This window comes from Coregonus clupeaformis, chromosome 37 (genome assembly GCF_020615455.1).
Source record: "Coregonus clupeaformis isolate EN_2021a chromosome 37, ASM2061545v1, whole genome shotgun sequence".
Lineage (NCBI taxonomy): Eukaryota > Metazoa > Chordata > Actinopteri > Salmoniformes > Salmonidae > Coregonus > Coregonus clupeaformis.
The window spans coordinates 35,673,215-35,699,397 of NC_059228.1; the positions used below are offsets into that span (position 1 = coordinate 35,673,215).

At 43.9% G+C, this 26,183-nt stretch overlaps 1 protein-coding gene across 3 annotated transcripts in view; it reads left to right on the top strand.

Annotated features, from left to right (window-relative positions):
* The window catches only part of kif6 (kinesin family member 6), a 229,223-nt gene that overhangs the window by 92,590 nt on the left and 110,450 nt on the right, over positions 1-26,183 (top strand). For all 3 annotated transcript variants that reach the window (XM_041848347.2, XM_041848348.2, XM_041848349.2), the window contains 4 exons: positions 889-992; positions 3,581-3,686; positions 18,644-18,803; positions 22,420-22,611. In XM_041848347.2, the coding sequence (XP_041704281.1) occupies positions 889-992; positions 3,581-3,686; positions 18,644-18,803; positions 22,420-22,611 (562 nt within the window). The remainder of the gene's footprint in view (positions 1-888; positions 993-3,580; positions 3,687-18,643; positions 18,804-22,419; positions 22,612-26,183) is intronic.

The following is a 26,183-nucleotide window of genomic DNA, read 5'->3' on the forward strand; positions in this document are numbered from 1 at the left end:
AGCTGCTTCCTATGCTGGGGTTTGCTATTTATTACTGAAATGTAGCTGACGTTAGCTTAAACTAATAATAATCAAGCCAAACACTGAGCCTTTGCTATCACAGCTAGGGCAAATTTCAGGAAACTAGCTAATGCAACAGGAAGTAGATTCTACTTGATCCTTTTGGATTTCCGCATTTTGTGACGGCTGAAAAATATTATGGATACGTTTAAAGTTTCTAATCAGTGTTTACGTTATATTTATCCCATTTTCAGCTGTAACAAGTAGACTAGGTAAAGTCCTGTTCTTTTGCAAAGGAGTGAAGTCTGGTCCAACGTGGTTCGAGAGGTCATGTCTCGACATGGCGAGAGATTTGGCCTTTTTATGTTTAGGTTGTGTCTCAAATGAAACCCTATTCCCTATAGAGTGCACTACTTTTGACAAAAGCCATATGGGCCCTGGTCAAAAGTAGTGCACTATATAGGGAACAGGGTGCCATTTGGGACACACCCATAGGCTCTGCAGGCTTTGACCAAACACGTGCAGACAGAAACAGGAGATTTTATGTGTTGTCTTTCTTCCGTAGTGGGTTAATGCTATTTTATGTTTTGGTGAGGTATCAGAGCTTCCTGTGCTTTCTCGCTAGAGCATCCAGTTGTCTGGAACTGGTTAGACTGTCCTTAAAAAACATGCCGCCGCAAGTTCATTTTTGGGATTATTCTGTCATCAATTGGCAGTGGCAAAATAGTGTGTGTGTATGGGCCAACGTGGCTCTATTTCTAAGTGGGTGAATGTGTTATCTCCTGCTCTGACCAAAATTGTGTGTGCGTGTTCTCCTGCTGACCAGTGTGTGTGTGTGTGTTCTTGTTCTGACCATGATGTGTGTGTGTGTTCTTTTGTGTCTTCCAGCTAATTGTGCGTCTGAAGAGGGAGATCCAGTCCCTGAAGGAAGAGCTCTCTATGGTGACCGGGGAGAAAAGAGAGGACCAGCTAACTCAAGAGGAGATTCATAAGTACGCTCCATTCATATTGGCCTACAGTCAATTATCTGTCATTCAAATCCGCTGAATGAAAGCCTCATAGACTAAAATCATAGGCTGCCTCCCAAATTGCACCATATTACCTTTATAGCGCATTACTTTTGACCAGGGCTCTGGTCAGAATTAATGCACTATATAGGCAGGGCTCTCCAACTCTGTTCCTGGAGAGCTACCCTCCTGTAGGTTTTCTCTCCAACCAGCTATTTATTAGAATCAGTTGCGCTAGTTTAGGCTTGGAGCGAAAACCTACAGGACTGTAGCTCGCTAGGAACAGGGTTGGAGAGCCCTGAAATAGGGAAAAGGGTGCTATTTCAGATGCATCCATGATGTTTAGGGGGGTTCATTTGATGTCAACAGCATGCAGTAGCATGTGTCTTCAATTCAGAAAACTAAAGCAGGAATTCAATCGAACCTGGCCTAGCAAAGTTTACGCAGTTTCTTAGTTGACACATTTTTTTCCACACACATCGTCTACCTGTATTGGAAGTTTACCTGGTTTTACTAATAGTAAATGCAGTGGGGGTGCTGTTGAGCAGAGATATGTAAATATGTGTTTTCTCAGGGCTCCAAATGTATCAATAATAATTCAGTAAAGCCTCACATAGCACGGGAAATCCTAAGACTTCGACAGGATCAAACCCCGTTTTTCTCTACACTTTTTGACATTCTTTGACCTATTCTTAACAAAATTGTGAAAATAAAGAAGTAGTTGTAGATTTTCAAGGTACAATTCCAATACAGTTCCATTATTGAACACCCAGGTTTCCCAATATGAGAGGATATCTTGTTGCCCCTACCACACAATATTAACGACATCATCACAAGCAAAGTTTTTCCATATTTGGGAATGACCGATCACTGGAGCATCATGGAAGAAAAAAAAAAAACGCTCAGAATGTTGCAAAATACATTTAGAAAGTTCCGGAGAATGCAACAGCAGGCATTTGGCCAGTGCAGCGTTGGTTGTGTGTCTGTAATGATCTGAGCAGCAGTTAGACCTCACTGAGGCAGTCATCTCAGGACAGTGAGGACGGGAACAGTGCTGGCCTCTGTCCTGCTTCCAGGATGTTTACACCACGCACCAGACAGAGCGAGATTCTTCATTTACACAAATCTATTTATTCTAGCGTGTTTTAGCAGCACAGTATATGATCCATCACTTTGACTATTATTCGAGACTGTGCAATAGTGCCCATGTCGCTAGTAGTTGCCAAGATGTTAAAGCCACATTATCTTCTGCTTACTTCGAACTCCCTTCCCCAAGGGACTGTTCTTGACATTCTGGGCCCGGTTGAATAAAATATCTTATTTGGAAATTGTTTAAGGGTGTAAGGTAAGGGAACGTTTTAAGTGAACCTTGCACTCTAAGAGCAGGAAAAACCAGGTAGTGTTCATTAGGACATGCGCAGATTAGATTTTTTGACACTTTGGTATGTAAAACGAAAATTAGTTTCTTAATGGATAAGTCCGGGTATTCACTCTGTGCTTCAGTCCGCTTTCTTCCATTTGGTGCCTAATAAACTCAACCGTGGACGGGCCCAGTGTTCAGACCCCAAGGGTTTCACCTAAACTCTTGGCATCACTTCCCTCCAGTTCTGATCTCTTTACCTCTCCCGGCCTCCTCAATGCAATGTTTTTACAATTTCCCCTCTCTCCTCGGCTGATTATCCCTGGTTTCCCCTATCTGTGGTCAAACTCACGCAGGGGGAAATGTAATGATGTCTGCTGTGACCGCACCAACCGACGGGCCACCTTTTTATTTACCTATTTCTTCACTTGTTTATGCATTAAACTGATCCGCTCATGTTAAATTGTCCTCCAAGCAAACTTTTCCGGGCTTTTCTGTTGTAAAATTTCCAGATCTACATACATACATACATATATTGGTCATACTGTATGGTTGCTGGTGGGACTAACGTTCTGTTTCTCAATACATAAGCACATGTACTACATTATGCATTACTAAGTTAGACCAAGGATTATATTTTTCCCCCTTCAATACTAGAATTTGCATTGAGGGACATTCTGAAAATCCAGTTTGAGTTTAGCACTGGAAAAAAATATGTGATGACTTGCAGGGCCTTGAAATAAGATCACCGGGTTTGTTTTAAGTCCTTACATGTGTAAACTTAGCAGGTTTTTGCACCAGCAATGTTTTAGTGGAAAATGGAACTGTGTATTGTCGTGAATACATTGGATCGTTGCCCCACGTCTTTTCAAGTGGCCACTTCCAATGCTTGACGAACCAATGTTTGGACTATCATCTAGTGATGGTTTATCCCAGTGGAACTGTTGCACACTTTTAAGTAAATAGTTGTCTTTGACTCTACCCAATCTTTAAACATAGCTGTTGCGCTCAAATATAGATTTTAACCCTTTGATTGCTCAAGTTTTAAAAGAAACTAATGGAGAACTTGGAGAAAGGTTGCGAAATGCTTTAGTGCTCTAAGCTTTGGTAGTGCTGTGTGTGTTTGCATCAACGTGTATTCTTTATGCGCGTGCATGTGCGTGTCTACATTGTGTTCTTTATGCAATTCTTCCATGTTTTTTATTCCTCCCAGGTTGGAGGAGCTGGTCAAGGTCTTTCTGGATGACCCTGATCCTGAGGTCACACTGGCATTGGGACCTGACATGAGAAAAATCCATTACTGTTTCTCTCTGCTGAAGGTACTTTCAACTCTCTCTCTTTCACACTATTTCTCTCCACTCAGCATTTCTCATCATCCACTTCTTTTAGTCTTAAACTCTCTTTTGATATGTTTGTATTACCTCATGACATTTTTTTTTTCTCTGCTCCTCCCCCGCCCCCACACAACCACTATCATCATGTATCTCAGTGTATACCCATCATTATCATTCCCACAAGGGGCTCCACCCTATGTTCCCTCGGCCCTATGTTCCCTCAGCCCTATGTTCCCTGGGTCCTATGTTCCCTCAGCCCTATGTTCCCTGGGTCCTATGTTCCCTCAGCCCTATTTTCCCTCAGTACCCACTGAACCAATTTCAATGAAAATGTATGCTTTTATCACACCATAGTGCCAACACACTTCTAATACTAATGCAGTACATTTGGGGTGATAAGAGGCCACAAAATTGTGAGCCGCTATAAAAAATTATATAGAAAAGTATTTAGTGTTTTGAAATTGTGTAACTTATTACAAAATACAGTTGAAGTCGGAAGTTTACATACACCTTATCCAAATAGAATTAAACTCTATTTTTCACAATTTAATCCTAGTAAAAATTCCCTGTCTTAGGTCAGTTAGTTACCACTTATTTTAAAAATGTGAAATGTCAGAATAATAGTAGAGAGAATGATTTATTTCAGCTTTTATTTCATTCATCACATTCCCAGTGGGTCAGAAGTTTACATACACTCAATTTGTATTTGGTAGCATTGCCTTTAAATTGTTTAACTTGGGTCAAACGTTTCGGGTAGCCTTCCACAAGCTTCCCACAATAAGTTGTATATGTTGGCCCATTCCTCCTGACAGAGCTGGTGTAACTGAGTCAGGTTTGTAGGCCTCCTTGCTCACACACGCTTTTTCAGTTCTGCCCACAAATGTTCTATAGGATTGAGGTCAGGGCTTTGTGATGGCCACTCCAATACCTTGACTTTGTTGTCCTTAAGCCATTTTACCAGAACTTTGGAAGTATGCTTGGGGTCATTGTCCATTTGGAAGACCCATTTGTGACCAAGCTTTAACTTCCTGACTGATGTCTTGAGATGTTGCTTCAATATATCTACATAATTTTCCTTCCTCATGATGCCATCTGTTTTGTGAAGTGCACCAGTCCCTCCTGCAGCAAAGCACCCCCACAGCATGATGCTGCCACCCCCGTGCTTCACGGTTGGGATGGTGTTCTTCGGCTTGCAAGCGGCCCCCTTTTTCCTCCAAACATAACAATGGTCATTATGGGCAAACAGTTCTATTTTTGTTTCATCAGACCAGAGGACATTTCTCCAAAAATTATGAAATTTGTCCCAATGTGCAGTTGCAAACCATAGTCTGGGCTTTTCTATGGCGGTTTTGGAGCAGTGGCTTCTTCCTTGCTGAGCGGCCTTTCAGGTTATGTCGATATAGGACTCGTTTTACTGTGGATATAGATACTTTTGTACCTGTTTCCTTCAGCATCTTCACAAGATCCATTGCTGTTGTTCTGGTATTGATTTGCGCTTTTCACACCAAAGTACGTTCATCTCTAGGAGACAGAACGCGTCTCCTTCCTGAGCGGTATGACGGCTGCGTGGTCCCATGGTGTTTATACTTGCATACTATTGTTTGTACAGATGAACGTGGTACCTTCAGGCATTTGGATGAACCAGACTTGTGGAAGTCTACAATTGTTTTTCTGAGGTCTTGGCTGAGTTTGGAGGTAGGCCTTGAAATACATCCACAGGTACACCTCCAATTGACTCAAATGATGTCAATTAGCCTATCAGAAGCTTCTAAAGCCATGACATAATTTTCTGGAATTTTCCAAGCTGTTTAAAGGCACAGTCAACTTAGTTTATGTAAACTTCTGAACCACTGGAATTGTGATGCAGTGAATTATAAGTGAAATAATCTGTCTGTAAACAATTGTTGGACAAATTACTTGTGTCATGCACAAAGTAGATGTCCTAACCGACTTGCCAAAACTATAGTTTGTTAACAAGACATTTGTGGAGTGGTTGAAAAACGAGTTTTAATGACTCCAACCTAAGTGTATGTAAACTTCTGACTTCAACTGTACATTGTAGTTCAGGCCAGTGAAATACAAATGACAAAATACTCAAAAGCATTTGAAATATGTATTTCAAAACATTTCACAGAAATACTGCCCATCTCTGTTCCATCATGCAACAGTGGATCAACTCGCCAAAAGACGTGTACATCAAGGGTGTGAAAAAGATTAGCTATATAAAATATTAGTTATATTTCAACCCCCTTGACCCCTGGTTTAGAAGATAGGGCTGAGGGAACATACAGTTGAAGTCGGAAGTTTACATACACTTAGGTTGGAGTCATTAAAACTCGTTTTTCAACCACTCCACACATTTCTTGTTAACAACAAACTATAGTTTTGGCAAGTTGGTTAAGACATCTACTTTGTGCATGACACAAGTAACTTTTCCAACAATTGTTTACAATTGTATCACAATTCCAGTGTGTCAGAAGTTTACATACACTAATTTGACTGTGCCTTTAAACAGCTTGGAAAATTCCAGAAAATGATGTCATGGCTTTAGAAGCTTCTGATAGGCTAATTGACATCATTTGAGTCAATTGGAGGTGTACCTGTGGATGTTTTTCAAGGCCTACCTTCAAACTTTGTGACATATGGGAAAATCAAAAGATATCAGCCAAGACCTCAGAAAAAAAATGGTAGACCTCCACAAGTCTGGTTCATCCTTGGGAGCAATTTCCAAACGCCTGAAGGTACCATGTTCATTTTTACTGACGATAGTACGCAAGTATAAACACCATGGGACCACGCAGCCGTCATTGAACATCAGATTTTCTGCCGGAATAACTGAATCACTGGACCATAACACCGGATCTAACTAGCCGCAACCGAATGGATGTTGCTGTAGGCTAATCACCACTGCTACCGTAGCACCAGTTAGCCTTGAGCCTTGAGCTAGCCCCGGCTATCTACGTCTCTGTCTACCGGACGGGAGTAGTCAGCTAACCAGCTAACTAGCTACTTGCTATAAGCCACCGTTAGCGGCTTTTCTCCATTGTCCGTGGCCTGCACTACCTACCAGCCAGCTCTAGCCTGGACTATTATCGGCCAGTCTGCACTGTCTGCACAGCGAGTTATCAACCCAGAACCTATCAGATTTTCTGCCGGAATCACTGAATCACTAGACCATTAACACTGGATAATCGCAACTAGCTAGCTGCAACCAAATGAACGTTGTTGTTCGCTAATCAGCCTTGAGCTAGCCTTGAGTTAGGCATATCTCCCGGCTATATACCTCTCTGTCAACCAAACGGGACCTCCTAGAGTCGACACAGAACCCTGCCGATCCATCACGACTGATCTGCCGACGTAATCGTCTGTGGTTTCAACAGGCTTACCGTTACGACGACCACGAAGATCCATCTGCTAGCCCCGGCCCGCTAGCACACGCAAACTGCAACCGTGCTTCCTGCTCGCTGTGCTGAAGCACCAATTTGAACTGCTCTCGGTCTCACATATTGCTGTTCACTGGACCTTATGATCATTCAGCTGCACAGCTGATGCCTGCTGGACTGTTCCTTTACACGGTACCCTGTCCTGTTTATTCTGTTTAGCCTCAGCCCAAACTTTATCGCCATTACCAGTTGTTGTCTTAGCTCTCTCTAATAACACCTGTGATTGCTTTATGCCTCTCTCCCATGTCAATATGCCTTGCCTATTGCTGTTCCAGTTAGTTCTTATTATACAATTTCACTGTAGAACCCCAAGTCCCTCTCAAACTGCCTCAAATAGTTCCTTTGTTCCACCCCCCATACACGCCGAGACCGGCTCAATCGGTGCCTCCAGTGATGCTATCTCTTTCATTGTTACCCAACGCTTAGGTTTACCTCCACTGTACTCATATCCTTCCATATCCTTGTCTGTACATAATGCCCTGAATCTTTTCTACAACGCCCGGAAATCTGCCCCCTTTATTCTCTGTACCCAATGCACTAGAAGATCAGTTCTTAAAGCCTTAAGCCATATCCTTTTTCTAGTCCTCCTCTGTTCCTCTGGTGATGTAGAGGCCAACTCAGGCCCTGCAACCCCCAGTATCACTCCTACTCCCCAGGAGCTATCATTTGTTGACTTCTGTAACCGTAAAAGCCTTGGTTTTATGCACGTTAATATCAGAAGCCTCCTTCCTAAGTTTAAGTTATACACTGCGTTCGCACGCTCCGCCAACCCTGGTGTTCTAGCAATTATTATGAAATGTCCATCCCCAACTACAACATTTTCCGTCTAGATAAAACTGCCAAAGGGGGTGGAGTTGCAATCTACTGTAGAGAGAGCCTGCAGAGCTCTCTCATACTATCCAGGTCTGTGCCCAAACAGTTTGAGCTTCTACTTCTAAAAATCCACCTTTCCAGAAATAAGTCTCTCACTGTTGCCGCTTGCTACAGACCCCCCTCAGCCCCCAGGTGTGCCCTGGACACCATATGTGAATTGATTGTCCCCCATTTATCCTCAGAGTTCGTACTGCTTGGTGACCTAAATTGGGATATGCTTAACACCCCGGCCATCCTACAATCCAAACTAGATGCCCTCAATCTCACACAAATGATCAATGAACCTACCAGGTACAACCCTAAATCTGTAAACATGGGTACCCTCATATGGGTGTTGAGCAAGGCACTTAACCCTAAAACAAATAAAATAAAATAATATCACCCTGCCTAACTTACCCTCTAAATACACCTCCGCTGTCTTCAACCAGGATCTCAGCGATCACTGCCTTATTGCCTGTGTCCGTAACGGTCCGGGGTCAAACGACCACCCCTCATCACTGTCAAACGCTCCCTAAAACACTTAAGCAAGCAGGCCTTCCTAATTGACCTGGCCCAGGTATCCTGGATGGATATAGATCTCATTCCGTCAGTAGAGGATGCCTGGTTGTTCTTTAAAAGTAATTTCCTCTCAATCTTAAATAAACATGCCCCATTCAAAAAATACAGAACTAAGAACAGATATAGCCCCTGGTTCTCCTCAGACTTGACTGCCCTTGACCAGCACAAAAACATCCTGTGGCGTACTGCATTAGCATCAAATAGCCCCCGCGATATGCAACTTTTCAGGGAAGTTAGGAACCAATATACACAAGCAGTTAGGAAAGCAAAGGCTAACTTTTTCAAACAGAAATTTGCATCCTGTAGCACTAACTCCAAAAAGTTTTGGTACACTGTAAAGTTCATGGAGAATAAGAGCACTTCCTCCCAGCTGCCCACTGCACTGAGGCTAGGAAACACTATCACCACCGATAAATCTACAATAATCGAGAATTTCAACAAGCATTTTGCTACGGCTGTCCATGCTTTCCACCTGGCTACCACTACCCCGGCCACCAGCTCTGCACCGTCTGCTGCAACTTGCCCATGCCCCCCCCCGCTTCTCCTTCACACAAATTCAGACAGCTGATGTTCTGAAAGAGCTGCTAAATCTGGACCCCTACAAATTATCTGGTCTAGACAATCTGGACACTTTCTTTCTAAAACTAGCCGCCGAAATTGTCACAACCCCTATTTCTAGCCTGTTCAACCTCTCTTTCGTAACGTCTGAGATCCCCAGAGATTGGAAAGCTGCCGCGGTCATCCCCCTCTTCAAAGCTTCAAAGGGGGTGACACTCTAGATCCAAACTGTTACAGACATATATCCATCCTGCCCTGCCTTTCGAAAGTTTTTGAAAGCCAAGTTAACAAACAGATCACCAACCATTTCGAATCCCACCGTACCTTCTCCGCTTTGCAATCCGGTTTCCGAGCTTGTCATGGGTGCACATCAGCCACGCTCAAAGTCCTAAACTATATTATAACCGCGATCGATAATAGACAGTACTGTGCAGCCGTCTTCATCGACCTGGCCAAGGCTTTCGACTCTGTCAACCACCGCATTCTTATTGGCAGACTAAATAGCCTTGGTTTTTCAAATGACTGCCTCGCCTGGTTCACCAACTACTTCTCAGATAGAGTTCAATGTGTCAAATCGGAGGGCCTGTTGTCTGGACCTATGGCAGTCTCTATGGGGGTGCCACAGGGTTAAATTCTTGGGCCGACTCTTTTCTCCGTGTATATCAATGATGACGCTCTTGCTGCTGGTGACGCTCAGATCCACCTCTACGCAGACGACACCATTTTGTATACATCTGGCCCTTCATTGGACACTGTGTTAACAAACCTCCAAACGAGCTTCAATGCCATACAACACTCCTTCAGTAGCCTCCAACTGCTCTTAAACACTAGTAAAACTAAATGCATGCTCTTCAATCGAACGCTGCTGGCACCCGCCCACCCGACTAGAATCACTACTCTCGACGGGTCTGACCTAGAGTATGTGGACAACTACAAATACCTAGGTGTCTGGTTAGACTGTAAACTCTCCTTCCAGACTCACATTAAGAATCTCCAATCCAAAGTTAAATCTAGAATCGGCTTCCTATTTCGCAACAAAGCCTCCTTCACTCATGCTGCCAAACATGCCCTCGTAAAACTGACTATCCTACCGATCCTTGACTTTGGCGATGTCATTTACTAAATAGCCTCCAACACTCTACTCAGCAAATTGGATGTAGTCTATCACAGTGCCATCCGTTTTGTCACCAAAGCCCCATATACTACCCACCACTGTGACCTGTACGCTCTTGTTAGCTGGTCCTCACTACATATTCGTCGCCAAACCCGACAAACCTGACTCAGTTACACCAGCTCTGTCAGGAGGAATGGGCCAAAATTCACCCAACTTATTGTGGGAAGCTTGTGGGAGGCTACCCGAAACGTTTGACCCAAGTTAAACAATTTAATGGCACTGCTACCAAATACTAATGGAGTGTATGTAAACTTCTGACCCACTGGGAATGTGATGAAATAAATAAAAGCTGAAATAAATCATTCTCTCTACTATTATTCTGACATTTCATATTCTTAAAATAAAGTGGTGATCCTAGCTGACCTAAAACAGGGAATTTTTACTAGGATTAAATGTCAGGAATTGTGAAGAACTGAGTTTAAATGTATTTGGCTAAGGTGTATGTAAAGTTCCAACTTCAACTGTGGGACCGAGGGAACATAAAATCGAATCAAATTTAATTTGTCACATGCTTCGTAAACAACAGGTGTAGACTAACAGTGAAATTCGTACTTACAGTTCCTTTTCCAACAATGCAGAGTTAAGATAAAGATATCGTTTTTTTTATAAAACATTGAAATAGTGACATGAGGAATAAATACACAGTGACTAACGAATAACAATAACGAGTAAAACTAACATAGCTATATGAAGGGAGTACCAGTACAGAGTCGATGTGCAGGGGTACGAGGTAATTGACTTGGCTATGTACATATAGGTAGGGGTAAAGTGACTAGGCAACAGGATAGATAATAGACAGTAGCAGCAGCGTATGTGGTGAGTGTGTGTGCGGCGTCAGTACGCATGTGTGTGCATGCTATGTGTGTGTGGGCATATGTATGTGTGTGTGTGTGTGTGTGTGTGTGTCTTGGGATGTCAGTGTACGTGCACTACATGACCAAAAGTATGTGGACACCTGCTCGTCAAACATCTCATTCCAAAATCATGGCCATTTAATATGTAGTTGGTCCCCCCTTTGCTGCTATACCAGCCTCCACTCTTCTGGGAAGGCTTTCCACTAGTTGTTGGAACATTGCTGCGGGTACTTGCTTCCATTCATCCACAAGAACATTAGTGAGGTCGGCACTGATGTTGGGCGATTAGGCCTGGCTCGCAGTCGGCGTTCCAATTCATCCCAAAAATGTTCGATGGGGTTGAGGCTCTGTGCAGGCCAGTCAAGTTCTTCCACACCGATCTCGACAAACCATTTCTGTATGGACCTCGCTTTGTGCACGGGGACATCGTCATGCTGAAACAGGACAGGGCCTTCCCCACACTGTTGCCACAAAGTTGGAAGCGCAGAATCGTCTAGAATGTCATTGTATGCTGTAGTGTTAAGATTTCCCTTCACTGGAACTAAGGATTCTGAACCATGATAAACAGCCCCAGACTATTATTCCTCCTTCACCCAAATTTACAGTTGGCACTATGCATTGGGGCAGGGAGCGTTCTCTTGGCATCCGCCAAACCCAGATTAGTCTGTTGGACTGCCAGATGGTGAAGCGTGATTCATCACTCCAGTGAACGTGTTTCCACTGCTCCAGAGTCCAATGGCAGCGAGCTTTACACCACTCCAGCCGACCCTTGGCATTGCGCATGGTGATCTTAGGCTTGTTTGCGGCTGCTCTGCCATGGAAATCTATTTTGTGAAGCCCCCGACAAACAGTTGTTGTGCTGAAGTTGCTTCCAGAGGCAGTTTGGAACTTGGTAATGAGTGTTGCAACCTAGGACAGATTATTTCCATGCGCTACGCGCTTCAGCACTCGCCGGTCCCATTCTGTGAGCTTGTGTGGCCTACCACTTTGCGGCTGAGCCGTTGTTCCACTTCACAATAACAGTGCATACAGTTGACCGGGGCAGCTCTAGTAGCGCAGAAACTTGACGAACTGACTTGTTGAAAAGGTGGCATCCTATGACGGTGCCACGTTGAAAGTCACTGAGCTCTTCAGTAAGGCCATTCTACTGCCAATATTTGTCTATGGCGATTGCATGGCTGTGTGATCTGACACCTGTCAGCAGTGGGGGTGGCTGAAAAAGCCGAATCCACTAATTTGAAGGGGTGTCCACATACTTTTTTTATATATATATATATATATATATATATATATATATATATATATATATATATATATATATATAGTGTATGTGTGAGTGTCTGGGTAGAGTCCAGTGTGTGTGTATCGAGTCAATGCACAATATTTAGTGCAAAAAAGGGTCAATGGAAGTAGTCCGGGTAGCCATTTGATTAGCTATTTAGCAGTCTTGTTTAGCAGTCATATGGCTTGGGGGTAGAAGCTGTTCAGGGTTCTGACTTGGTGCAATGGTACCGCTTGTCGTGTGGTACTAGAGAGTACAGTGTATGGCTTCGGTGGCTGGAGCCTTTGACAATTTGTTGGGCCTTCCTTTGACACCGCTTGGTGTAGAGGTCCTGGATGTACTGGGCCGTACTCACCACCCTCTGTAGCGCCTTGCAGTCAAATGCCTTGCAGTTGGCGTACCAAACGGCGATGCAGCCAGTCAAGATGTTCTCAATGGTGGAGCTGTAGACCTTTTTGAGGATCTGAGGGACCATGCCAAATATTTTCAGCCTCCTGAGGGGGGAGAGGTGCTGACGTGCCCTCTTCACAACTGTGTGGGTGTGTGTGGACCATGTTAATTCCTTAGTGATGTAGACACCGAGGAATTTGAAGCTCTCGACCCGCTCCACTACAGCCCCATCGATGTGGATGGCGTGCTCACCCTTCCATTTCCTGTAGTCCACTATCAGCTCCTTTGTCTTTCTGACGTTGAATGAGAGGTTCTTGTCCTGGCACCACGCTACCAGGACTCTGACCTCCTCCCTATAGGCTGTTTCATCGTCGTCGGTGATCATTGGGCTGAGGGAACATAGGGCCGAGGGAACATGGGGCCGGGGGAACATGGGGCCGGGGGAACATGGGGCAGGGGGAACATGGGGCAGGGGGAACATGGGGCCGGGGCAACATAGACATGGTCCCCTTACCAGCATGACAACCTCATATAGAGAACCATGGTAGCACTTAAAAGGGAACAGTTTGGAGATGATGGGAAAATTATTAGACCAAAGGTGAGGACACAACAGTTCACATGACACGAGTGAATCCAAACATTACATTGTTGATTTTATGTGCAATTTACGTTTACTGTGCTTTTCGCAGGATTTGTTCATAATGAAATCTACACTGAACAAAAATATAAACGCAACATGCAACAATCTCAAAGTTCATATAAGGAAATCAGTCAATTGAAATACATTCATTAGGCCCTAATCTATAGATTTCACATGACTGGGCAGGGGTGCCACCCACTTGGGAGCCAGGCCCACCGACTGGGGAGCCAGGCCCAGCCAATCAGAATGAGTTTTTCCCCACAAAAGGGCTTTATTACAGACAGAAATACTCCTCAGTTTCATCAGCTGAGAAATAAGCTTTTTGTGCATATGGAACATTTCTGGGGTATTTTATTTCAGCTCATGAAACATGGGACCAACTCTTTACATGTTGTGTTTATATTTTTGTTCAGTATAAAAAATACTCTGGAATCAGTCAGAAACATAACAAGAATATTCTTGGAAAATATGTGACTCAAAGAAGAGTCGTCAACTATGAGGTAATTTTTTTAGCTCTCCTAGCTGTGCCATTGAGGAACAAGAGCAAGCACACATGTAGTTGTTTTCTTTGGAACACAGCCCTGAATCCCCATCTTTACAGAATTACTGTTGTTGTTTACGCAATCCAAAAACAATCCTTTATAAATCGCAATCTGGGTCAGGTGGGCATAACTTTAAAGCTTGTTATTTTGCCAATGTGACTAGCTAAATTATAAAATACGATCTTACAGTGTAAGCCAGTGGTCACCAACCTTTTCTGAGTCAAGATCACTTTCGCAGTCAAAAAGCAAGCCGAGATCTACCACTCAGAATTGTCTAAAAACATTACTTAAAAAATTTAACATTAACCTAATAAAAACAGTTCTGTAAGAATGAGGTTTGTGCAGTAGGCCTAATACATTATCACAGCCTATTGTCTATGGCTTGCGAAAGTATACACCCCCCTTCGCATTTTTCCTATTTTGTTGCCTTACAACCTGGAATTAAAATTGATTTTTTGGGGGTTTGTTTCATTTGATTTACACAACATGCCTACCACTTTGAAGATGCAAAATATTTTTCATTGTGAAACAAACAAGAAATAAGACAAAAAAACAGAAAACTTGAGCGTGCATTACTATTCACCCCCCAAAGTCAATACTTTTTAGAGCCATCTTTTGCAGCATTTACAACTGAAGTCTCTTGGGGTATGTCTCTATAAGCTTGGCACATCTAGCCACTGGGATTTTTGCCCATTCTTCAATGCAAAACTGCTCCAGCTCCTTCAAGTTGGATGGGTTCCGCTGGTGTAAAGCAATCTTTAAGTCATACCACAGACTCTCAATTGGATTGAGGTCTGGGCTTTGACTAGGCCATTCCAAGACATTTACATTTTCCCCTTTAACCACTCGAGTGTTGCTTTAGCAGTATGCTTAGGGTCATTGTCCTGCTGGAAGGTGAACCTCCGTCCCAGTCTCAAATCTCTGGAAGACTGAAACAGGTTTCCCTCAAGAATTTCCCTGTATTTAGAACCATCCATCATTCCTTCAATTCTGACCAGTTTCTTAGTCCCTGTCGATGAGAAACATCCCCACAGCATGATGCTGCCACCACCATGCTTCACTGTGGGGATGGTGTTCTTGGGGTGTTGAGTTTGCGCCAGACATAGCGTTTTCCTTGATAGCCAAAAAGCTCAATTTTAGCCTCATATGACCAGAGTACCTTCTTCCATATGTTTGGGGAGTCTCCCACATGGCTTTTGGCAAACACCAAACGTGTTTGCTTATTTTTTTCTTTAAGCAAGTACTTTTTTCTGGCCACTCCTGCGTAAAGCCCAGCTCTGTGGAGTGTATGGCTTAAAGTGGTCCTATGGACAGATACTCCAATCTCCGCTGTGGAGCTTTGCAGCTCCTCCAGGGTTATCTTTGGTCTCTTTGTTGCCTCTCTGATTAATGCCCTCCTTGCCTGGTCCGTGAGTTTTGGTGGGCGGCCCTCTCTTGGCAGGTTTGTTGTGGTGCCATATTCTTTCAATTTTTTAATAATGGATTTAATGGTGCTCCGTGTGATGTTCAAAGTTTCAGATATTTTTTAATAACCCAACCCTGATCTGTACTTCTCCACAACTTTGTCCCTGACCTGTTTGGAGAGCTCCTTGGTCTTCATGGTGCCCCTTGCTTGGTGGTGCCTGTTGCTTAGTGGTGTTGCAGACTCTGGGGCCTTTCAGAACAGGTGTACACTACCGGTCAAAAGATTCAGAACACCTACTCATTCAAGGTTTTTTTCTACATTGTAGAATAGTAGTGAAGACATCAAAACTATGAAATAACAGATATGGAATCATGTAGTAACCAAAAAAGTGTTAAACAAATGAAAATATATTTTATATATGATGATAGCTTTGCACACTCTGGCTTCTTCACCTGCGGGATCGTCTGATACCAGCCACCCGGACATCTGATGAAACTGTGGTTTTGCAAAACCGAAGAATTTCTGCACAAACTGTCAGAAACGAGGGAAGCTCATCTGCGTGCTCGTCGTCCTCACCAGGGTCTTATCCTGACTGCAGTTCGGTGTTATAACCGACTTCAGTGGGATAATGCGCACCTTCGATGACCACTAACTAGCACGCTGGAGAAGTGTGCTCTTCATTGATGAATCCCGGTTTCAACTGTACCGGGCAGATGGCGGACATGTGGGCGAGCTGTTTGCTGATGTCAACATTGTGAACAGAGTGCCCAATGGTGGCGGTGGGATTCACTGGTGCGTCCTGCTTTAGTTTTTGCTTATAAGCAGGAATCAGGAGGATAGAATTATGGTCAGATTTGCCAAATGGATGCCGAGGGAGAGCTTTGTACGCGTCTCTGTCTGTGGAGTAAAGGTGGTCTAGAGATTTTTTTCCAATGGTTGCACATTTAACATGCTGGTAGAAATGAGGTAGAACAGATGTAAGTTTCCCTGCATTAACGTCCCCGGCCACTAGGAGCGCTGCCTCGGGATGTGCGTTTTCCTGTTTACTTATGGCCTTATACAGCTCATTGAGTGCAATCTTAGTGCCAGCATCGGTTTGTGGTGGTAAATAGACAGCTACGAAAAATGTAGATGAAAACTCTCTTGGTAAATAGTGTGGTCTACAGCTTATCATGAGATACTCTACCTCAGGTGAGAAAAACCTCAAGACTTCCTTAATATTAGATTTTATGCACCAGCTGTTGTTTACAAATATACACAGACCTCCACCCCTTGTCTTACCGGAGTCAGCCGTTCTATCCTGCCGATATAGCTTATATCCCGCCAGCTGTATGTTGTCCATGTCGACGTTCAGTCACGACTCGGTGAAACATAAGATATTACAATTTTCTATGTCCTGTTGGTAGGATAACCTTACAATTAGGTAGGATAACCTTAATGTCACAAAGTGATACACAGAAACCCAGCCTAAAACCCCAAACAGCTAGCAATGCAGATGTAGTAGCACGGTGGCTAGGAAAAACTCCCTAGAAAGGCAGGAACCTAGGAAGAACCAGGCTCTAAGGGGTGGCCAGTCCTCCTCTGGCTGTGCCAGGTGGAGATTATAAGAGGACATGGCCATTTAAGGCCAGATCATTCTTCAAGATGTTCAAACGTTCATAGATGACCAGCAGCGTCAAATAATAATCACAGTGGTTGTAGAGGGTGCAACAGGTCAGAACCTCAGAAGTAAATGTCAGTTGGCTTTTCATAGCTGAGCATTCAGAGGTCGAGACAGCAGCTGAGGTAGAGAGAGAGCGTTGAAAACAGCCGTTCCGGGAAAAGGTAGCACATCTGGTGAACAGGTCAGGGTTCCCTAGCCGCAGGCAGAACAGTTGAAACTGGAGCAGCAGCACGACCAGGTGGACTGGGGACAGCCAGGAGTCATCAGGCCAGGTAGTCCTGAGGCATGATCCTAGGGCTCAGGTCCTCCGGGAGGGGAGGGAGAGAGGGAGAGAGAGTGAATTAGAGGGAGCATACTTAAATTCACACAGGACACCAGATAAGACAGGAGAATTACACCAGATATAACAGACTGACCCTAGCCCCCCGGCACATAGACTATTGACAGGGGTGATACTGGAGACTGAGACAGGGGTGGGTCAGGGGACACTGTGGCCCCGTCCGACGATACCCCCGGACAGGGCCAACCAGGCAGGATACAACCCCACCCACTTTGCCAAAGCACAGCCCCCACACCACTAGATGGATATCAACAGACCACCAACTTACTACCCTGAGACAAGGCTGAGTATAGCCACGAAGAACTCCTCCACCGCACGAGCACGAGGGGGCACAAAATCGGACAGGAAGGTCACGTCTGTGACTCAACCCACTCAAGTGATGCACCCCTCCTAGTGACAGCATGGAAGAGCACTAGTAAGCCAGTTACCCCGTAATAGGGTCAGAGGCAGAGAATTCCTTTGGAGAGAGGGGAGCCGGCCAGGCAGAGACAGCAAGGGCGATTCGTCGCTCCAGTGCCTTGCCGCTCACCTTCGCACCCCTGGGCCAGACTACACTCAATCATAGGACCTACTGAAGAGATGAGTCTTAAGTAAAGATTTAAAGGTCAAGACCGAGTCTGCGTCTCTCACATTGATAGCCAGACCATTCCATCAAAATGTAGCTCTATAGGAGAAAGCCCTGCCTCCAGCTGTTTGCTTAGAAATTCTAGGGACAATAAGGAGGCCTGCGTCTTGTGACCGTAGCGTACGTGTAGGTATGTACAGCAGGACTAAATTGGAGAGATAGGTAGGAGCAAGCCCATGTAATTCTTTGTAGGTTATTAGTAAAACCTTGAAATCAGCCCTAGCCTTAACAGGAAGCCAGAGAGAGCTGGCGCTCTCTACACAAAAATGTTTGGGAACCCCTGTTTTAGAGGGATGGTCTCTGCACACCTTAGGGTCGAGTTTGAGATGGTCAATAATGTGAAGGGTTTTCAGGAGGTATGGGGGGTCAGGGAGAGGGTGGATTGAGTATGTACTGCTAGACAGGGCGGGTTGAATGTATTTTGTGATGGGATTCTGGAATGTGTATTGCATTTTATTGAACTGTGTAATGTGGTTGTGTTGATGTTGGGTGGTGCGCAATTCGTTTTTAGGGATGGGGGGGGGGTAATTTAGTGTTTTTACTATAATGAGGATGGCCCATTAAAGAAAGACAATTTATGTGTCCCCTTCTACAGGTAATGATACGAGAGAGGTTGTCTATTGGCGACGGGGGAGGCGACCACCGCAGCCCTCCTCCACCTGTGGTAGTGTCCAACCAAAAGGACAGCCCCCAGCTCCAGCCTGCAGACCTGACCAAGCTGAGGGAAATGTTGACTCAGCGCGATAACGAGATCAGTATCCTTCCTATGCTGCAACCTTACAAGTTTAACTCTGTCATCTGTTTGTAACTACCAATCAGAGAATGTTCTGGCAAATGCATGTTCTATTTCCACTGAAGTCATTATTGATGTGCCAATCAAAAAACACTGGAGCTCAAGGAAAGGCCACTTTCTACCTGATCACCAAAAGGGTCCACCTGATAGTGGACACCCAGTTCCTACTTACAAAGTTTTCGTGTGCTTACTCTTTTCTGCTAAGTTTATTTAGTTATTTTGCATTTATTTAGCCTTTATTTAACCAGGTACAGCGATTTTAGAAAGTATTCATACCCCTTGACTTATTCCACATTTTGTTGTGTTACAGCCTAAATTCAAAATAGATTAAGTAGATTTTTTTTTCTCATTCTTCTACACAAAGTGAAAACATGTTTTTAGAAATGTTTGCAAATGTATTGAAAATTATATACAGAAATATCTTATTTGCATAAGTATTCACACCTCTTAAGTCAATAAATGTTAGAATCACCTTTGGCAGTGATGACAGCTGAATCTTTCTGGGTAAGTCTCTAAGAGCTTTGCACACCTGGATTGTACAATATCTGCATATTCTTTAAAAAATGTGTCAAGCTCTGTCAAGTTGGTTGTTGATCATTGTTAGACAGCCATTTTCAAGTCTTGCCATAGATTTTCCAGCCAATTTTCAATCCTCTAGGATTTTGCCTCTGCTTAGCTCTATTCTGTTTATTTTTTTATTATTTTTTATTTTAGACCCTTTTTCTACCCAATTTTGATCTTGTCTCATCGCTGCAACTCCCCAACGGACTCGGGAGGCGAAGGTCGAGTCATGCATCCTCCGAAACATGGCCCGCCAAACCGCACCAAGGTGTCGGAGGAAACACCGTTCAACTGACGACCGAGGTCAGCCTGCAGGCGCCTGGCCCGCCACAAGGAGTCGCTAGAGTGCTGGGCCAATTGTGCACCGCCCTATGGGACTCCCGATCACGGCCAGCTGTGATACAGCCCGGGATCGAACCCGGGTCTGTAGTGACGCCTCTAGCACTGCGATGCAGTGCCTTAGACCGCAGCGCCACTCGGGAGGCCTATTCCATTTATTTGTATAAAAAAAAAAAAAATCCCTAGTCCTTGCCGATGACAAGCATACCCATAACATGATGCAGCCACCACCATGCTTGAAAATATGAAGTGGTACTCAGTGATGTGTTGTGTTGGATTTGTCCCAAACATAACGCTTTGTATTCAGGACATAAAGTCAATTTCTTTGCCAAATGTTTTACTTTAGTGCCTTATTGCAAACAGGATGCATGTTTTGGAGTACTTTTATTTTGTACAGGCTTCGTTCTTTTCGCTCTGTCATTTAGGTTAGTATTTTGGAGTAACTACAATGTTGTTGATCTATCACAGCCATTAAGCTATGTAACTGTTTTAAAGTCACCATAGAGCCCCACAGTGGAGGTGTGATAATACCCATAAAACCTAGCGGTCAAACAGGGAATTGGTTCCAATAATTTTCCCACCATTCATAGGGGATTTTAGAAACACTTAAAATAAGGGCTGTGTTTCGTGTAGGCTTACCCTGGCATGATGTTTCGATAACCATGTAAACCGACATCAATCAGTTAGTTGTTTAATAACCAAAGAAACAACAACTAAATGTCGGTTAATCCATCCAAAGTGTAAAAAATAACTTCACCATGCTCAAAGGGATATTCAAACCTCCCTGGTCTTTGTGGTTGAATCTGTGTTTGAAATTCACTGCTCAACTGAGGGACCTTACATATAATTGTATGTGTGGTGTACAGAGATGAGGTAGTCATTCAAAAATCATGTTCAACACTATTATTGCACACATAGCAAGTCCATGCAACTTATTATGTGACTTGTTAAGCACATTTTTACTCCTGAACTGATTTAGGCTTGCCATAACAAAGGGGTTGAATACTTATCGACTCAAGACATTTCAGCTTTTCAGTTTTTATTGATTTGTAAAAATTTCTACAAACATAATTCCACTTTGACATTATGGGTTATTGTGTGTAGGCCAGTGACACCAAATCTCAATTGAATCCATTTTAAATTCAGGCTGCAACACAACAACATTTTGAAAAGGTCAAGGGGTGTGCATAATTTTGAAGGCACTGTAAGTCATTGAAAACGCATTCTCATTTGCTTACCAAAAGAGAGATCTTGAGCTTAGTGAAACTGACCTCCTAATAGTACCCTCATGTACTTTAGTATAACGCAGAAGCCAGGTTTTAGCCTTTGCTATATTTTAGTAGTCTACATCCCAGTGGTACAATGTGTTCACACATATTTTTGATATTCAAAAATGAATTAAACATTTACTTAGGGCTTTCACCAGGAAGTGATGTCACATTGACCTCTCACCTCTCTCACCCTCCTCTGCAATCAAAAAGAAAGCAACAGGTTTCTGTGTCATAATGGGCCTCCCAATCCTCATTCTATTCTGGTTAGAGCCAGTTTGATGTTATATTAATGGACAAAAAAAATGCTTTTCTTTCGAAAACAAGGACAATTCTAAGTGACCCCAAACTTTTGAACGGTAGTGTATATTCTTTATTTTAACAAAAACATTTATTAGTCAGAAATGCATTATGAAGTAAGTAACAGAGTGGTTTATAATAAGTTGTTTTATAACTACAGTATCTATATTATTTGGGGATATGTAACAGCATAGTGTCAGTCATTACATAAATAGGTTTTGTCAGTAGTATCAATTCATACAGGGCAATGTGGACCACACATATGATTTGAAGCATACACTGTACAGCAGGGATCATCAACTAAATTCAGCTGCTGGCCGTTTCTTTTTTTTCTTGAGCGGATAGACTACAGCGTGCTCATGCCATGCCTCCATATCAAAGGAAATCATTGTTATTGCTCCTCTTGTCTTGAAGTATGTGTTGTAAAGGGAGCCGCATATCATCTTTATCTTCATGTGATGTCCCTCACAGTGCAAGGCAGACCAGGGATATTCTTCAAAATATGTTTTGTCCTTTTCGTGGAAACTTAATTGAGTTTTTCTGTGATATATTGACAGATGGGAATTCCCTTTCTCTAAGACAGAATTACCTTTACCATTTGTGTTGAAATTGGAGTGTCTATTTTGTCCCATTCCTAACCTCCAAATGCCATCTAGGCCTATACCTTGAACTTTAAACCTGACTGTTATCTCTACCTCAAACCAGACTGGGGAGATTATGAGGAGAGATTTTGTTACACATTTGTGAGGATAGACATTTCCTCTAATGGCTCAGACACACTGCGGCGACGAATTGCTAAAAGCAGCGGGTAGCCATCCTATTGCTTGCTGTGTGTTATAGCGACCACCCGCTGGATATCAACAAACGTGAAAATTATCTGAAAATGACAGACAATCCTGGTCAAAGGCACTCAGCCCGTAGCTCTGGTGTTTTTCCTCTCTTATTTGTTATGTACGGTACCCACCACCCAGTTTAGCCGGCTTGCACCTCACTAACTCAGGTATGCGTTTTCAGTTTTTAAAAAGTCTGAATTTTTTTTGAAAAGTTACCCATCAACCATTTCTTCCCAAAGAGGATGTCTAGCAATTTTCTTTAACCTAAGCACCACAGGTATCCTGGTGAGCATTCTGAAGAAGGAGAAGAGGAGAGCCCAGGACACCGCTGCTAAACTGGCCATCATCTCCAATGGCCGTCCCCTGGCCCCCCAGAGTCCTTTGAGGTTATCCACAGCGTCACTGGCAGGAGACACAGAGGCAGTTGAGAATGACCATGGAGTGCCACCCACTCTTTATGGGGAAAGAGGTACGCTTATTCACGGTCACCATCTGGTCAGGCTGCGAATCCAGAAGTATAACAATTTATAAACATATATGATTTTAATACTAATCTATACCTTAACAATGCCTTATGACTGACCATAACATTAAATTATGTTTACATTTGTTTTCATAAATGTTCACTTCCCAGTATAGCCAATTTGTACTTTGCAAGTTGGCCATTTAGTGGGAATGCTTACTCACATTCTAGCACAGACTCATGCTTACATGGTGTCTTTAACATGCTTTTATCACACGCATATTTGTGCAGCGAAAAGGAAACAGTCGTACAATTTTAGTGTATTAGATTCAAGTTGTATTAGTCGTATGTACGGGATAGGCATGGTATACATTGTCCAACGAAATGCTTACTTGCAAGTTCCTTCTCGACCATGCAACAACAACAATAATACATAATAAAATATAAGAATACAAACATAAGTATAATACAGGAAGGCACAATTTATAGTCCAATATTTACATGTGTATTGGAGAAGGGGTTGTAGTAAGTTTATAAATTGAGCAGTATAATAGCCGTCTGGTAGCAGCAGTTGTGATGTGTGTGTGTGTGTGTAGCACTGAGTGTACAAAACATTAAGAACACCTGCTCTTTCCATGATATAGACTGACCAGGTGAATCCAGGTGAAAGCTTTGATCCCTTATTGATGTCACTTGTTAAATCCACTTCAATCAGTGTAGATAAAGGGAAGGAGCCAGGTAAAAAAATAATAATTAAGCCCTGAGACAATTGAACCATAGATTGTGTATGTGTGCCATTCAGAAGGTGAATGGGCAAGACAAAATATTTAAGTGAAGGGGGTATGGTAGTATGTGCCAGGCACACCGGTTTGTGTCAAGAACATCAACACTGCTGGGTTTTTCATGCTCAACAGTTTCCCATGTGTATCAAGAAGGGTATCCAGGACAATTTGACACAACTGTGGGAAGCATTGGTGTCGACATGGTCCTCTGTAGCTCAATTGGTAGAGCATGGCGCTTGTAACGCCAGGGTAGTGGGTTCGATCCGCGGGACCACCATGTGTAAAAATGTATGCACACATGACTGTAAGTCGCTTTTGATAAAAGCGTCTGCTAAATGGCATATTATTATTAGCTTTCGACACATTGTAGAGTCCATGCCCTGACAAATTGAGGCTCTTCTGAGGGCAAAAGGTGAAGGTGTTCCTAATGTTTGGTATACTCAGTGTATGTGTGTGTGTGTGTGTATGTCTGTGTGGGTGTGTGCATGAGGGTGTGCATATTTGTGACAAATCAGAGCAGGTGGTCAGTCCAGTTCAAGTCTTCATCAGTCTGATGGCTTGTAGATAAAAACTGTCTCTGAGCCTGTTGGTATCAGACCTCATGCTCCGATACCGTCTGCCCGATGGTAAGGGAGTGAACAGCTCGTGTGTGGGGTCCTTGATGATGCTGCATGCCTTCTTCAGTTTCGAGTAGATGTCCAGGATTGGTGGGAGCGCGGTCCCAGTGGTGTACTGGGCCATCTCTACCACCCGCTGGAGGGCATTGCGGTTGTGAACAGAGCAATTCCCATACCAGGCTGTGAAGCAAGCGGTCAGGACGCTCTCGATGGTGCAGCGGTAGTATTTGGAGAGGACCCGGGGCGGCATGACACATTTCTTCAGCTGCCTTAGGAAGTAGAGACGCTGTTGCACCCTCTTGACACGAGTGGTGGTGTTGTTGGTCCATGACAAGTCCTCGGTGATGTGGACGCCGAGGAACTTAAAACTCATTGACTCTCTCTGTTGCAGTCCTGTTGATGTGTTCCTGAAGACAGCAATCAACTCCTTTTGTTTTGCTGACGTTGAGGGAGAGGTTGTTGTCATGACACCACAATGCCAGTTCACTTACCTTCTCCCTGTAGGCTGACTCATTGTTGTTGGTTATCAGGCCTACAATCATGGTGTCGTCAACATACTTGATTATGTAGTTGGTGTCGTGCAATGCCACGCAGTCGTGGGTCAACAGGGAGTACAGCAGAGAACTGAGGACACACCCCTGGGGGGCCCCTGTGTTAAGAGTCAGTGTGGAGGAGGTGTTGTTGCCAATCCTCACAGCCTGTGATCTGCCCGTCAGGAAGTCCAGGATCCAGTTGCAGAGGCTGGTGTCCAGACCCAGGGCTCTGAGCTTGGTTTCGGGCTTGGAGTGAACAATAGTGTTGAATGCTGAACCTGTAGTCAATGAACAGTGTTCTCACATAGGTTTTCCTCTTGTCCAGATGTGTTACGGCGTGTGAATAGCAATGGAAATGGCATCTTCCGTGGATCTGTTGGACCGGTAGGTAAATTGGAGTGGGTCCAGTTTGCTTGGCATGGTGGCCTTGATGTGGGCCATGACCAGCCTCTCAAAGCACTTCATGATGACCGATGTGAGTGCGACGGGGTGATAGTCATTTGGGCATGTCACCTTGTTTTTCTTGGGCACTGGGATGATGGTGGTCTCCTTAAAGCAGACTGCAGCCTGGGACAGGGACAAGTTGAAGATGTCTGAGAAGACGCCCGCCTGCTGGTCAGCACACACTCTGAGGACGCAGCCAGGGATGCAATCTGGGCCGTCGGCTTTGCGAGTTTTCCTCACGTCAGCCTCGGAGAGTGAAAGCACCTAGTCGTCCAGAGCAGCGAGAGTCTTCCAGAATGGCTCGGTATTGTCTGCATCGAAGCGAGCGTGTTAAGCTCGTCTGGTAGGGAGGCTTCGGTGGGCACTGCACAGCTGGATTTGCCTTTGTAGTCTGTAATAGTCTGTAGTCCTTGCCACGTGACGCGAGTCTGAGTTGTCGAACATCAATTAAAGTTTGAGTCTGTATTGTCTTTTTGCGTCCCTAATGGATTTGCGGCGCTCGTACCTGCTTGACTAGTATGAGTCGCACGCCACCGAGTCATGGGGGTTCGTTCTGCTGACATTGAATGCTGCAGCGCGGGCTCTCAGCATTGCACATATATCTCAGTTCATTCAGGGTTTTTGGTTGGGGTATGTCCGGATTGTTATTGTGGGTACAACATCATCAACACATTTCCTAATGAAGCCTGTGACTGACAATGTACAGTGCATTCGGAAAGTATTCAGACCGCTTGAATTTTTCCACATTTTGTTACGCTACAGCCTTATTCGAAAATTGATTAAATATTTTTTCCCTCCTCATCAATCTACACACAATACCCCATAATGACAAAGCAAAAACAGGTTTTTAGACATTTCTGCACATTTATTAAAAATAAAAACTGAAACATCACAAGTTACACAAGTATTCAGACCCTTTACTCAGTACTTTGTTTAAGCGCCTTTGGCAGCGATTACAGCCTCGAGTCTTCTTGGGTATGACGCTACAAGCTTGGCACACCTGTATTTGGGGACTTTCTCCCATTCGTCTCTGCAGATCCTCTCAAGCGCTGTCAGGTTGGATGGGAGCTTCGCTGCACAGCCATTTTCAGGTCTCTCCAGAGATGTTCGATCGGGTTCAAGTCTGGGCTCTGACTGCGCCACACAAGGACATTTAGAGACTTGTCCCAAAGCCACTCCTGCATTGTCTTGGCTATGTGCTT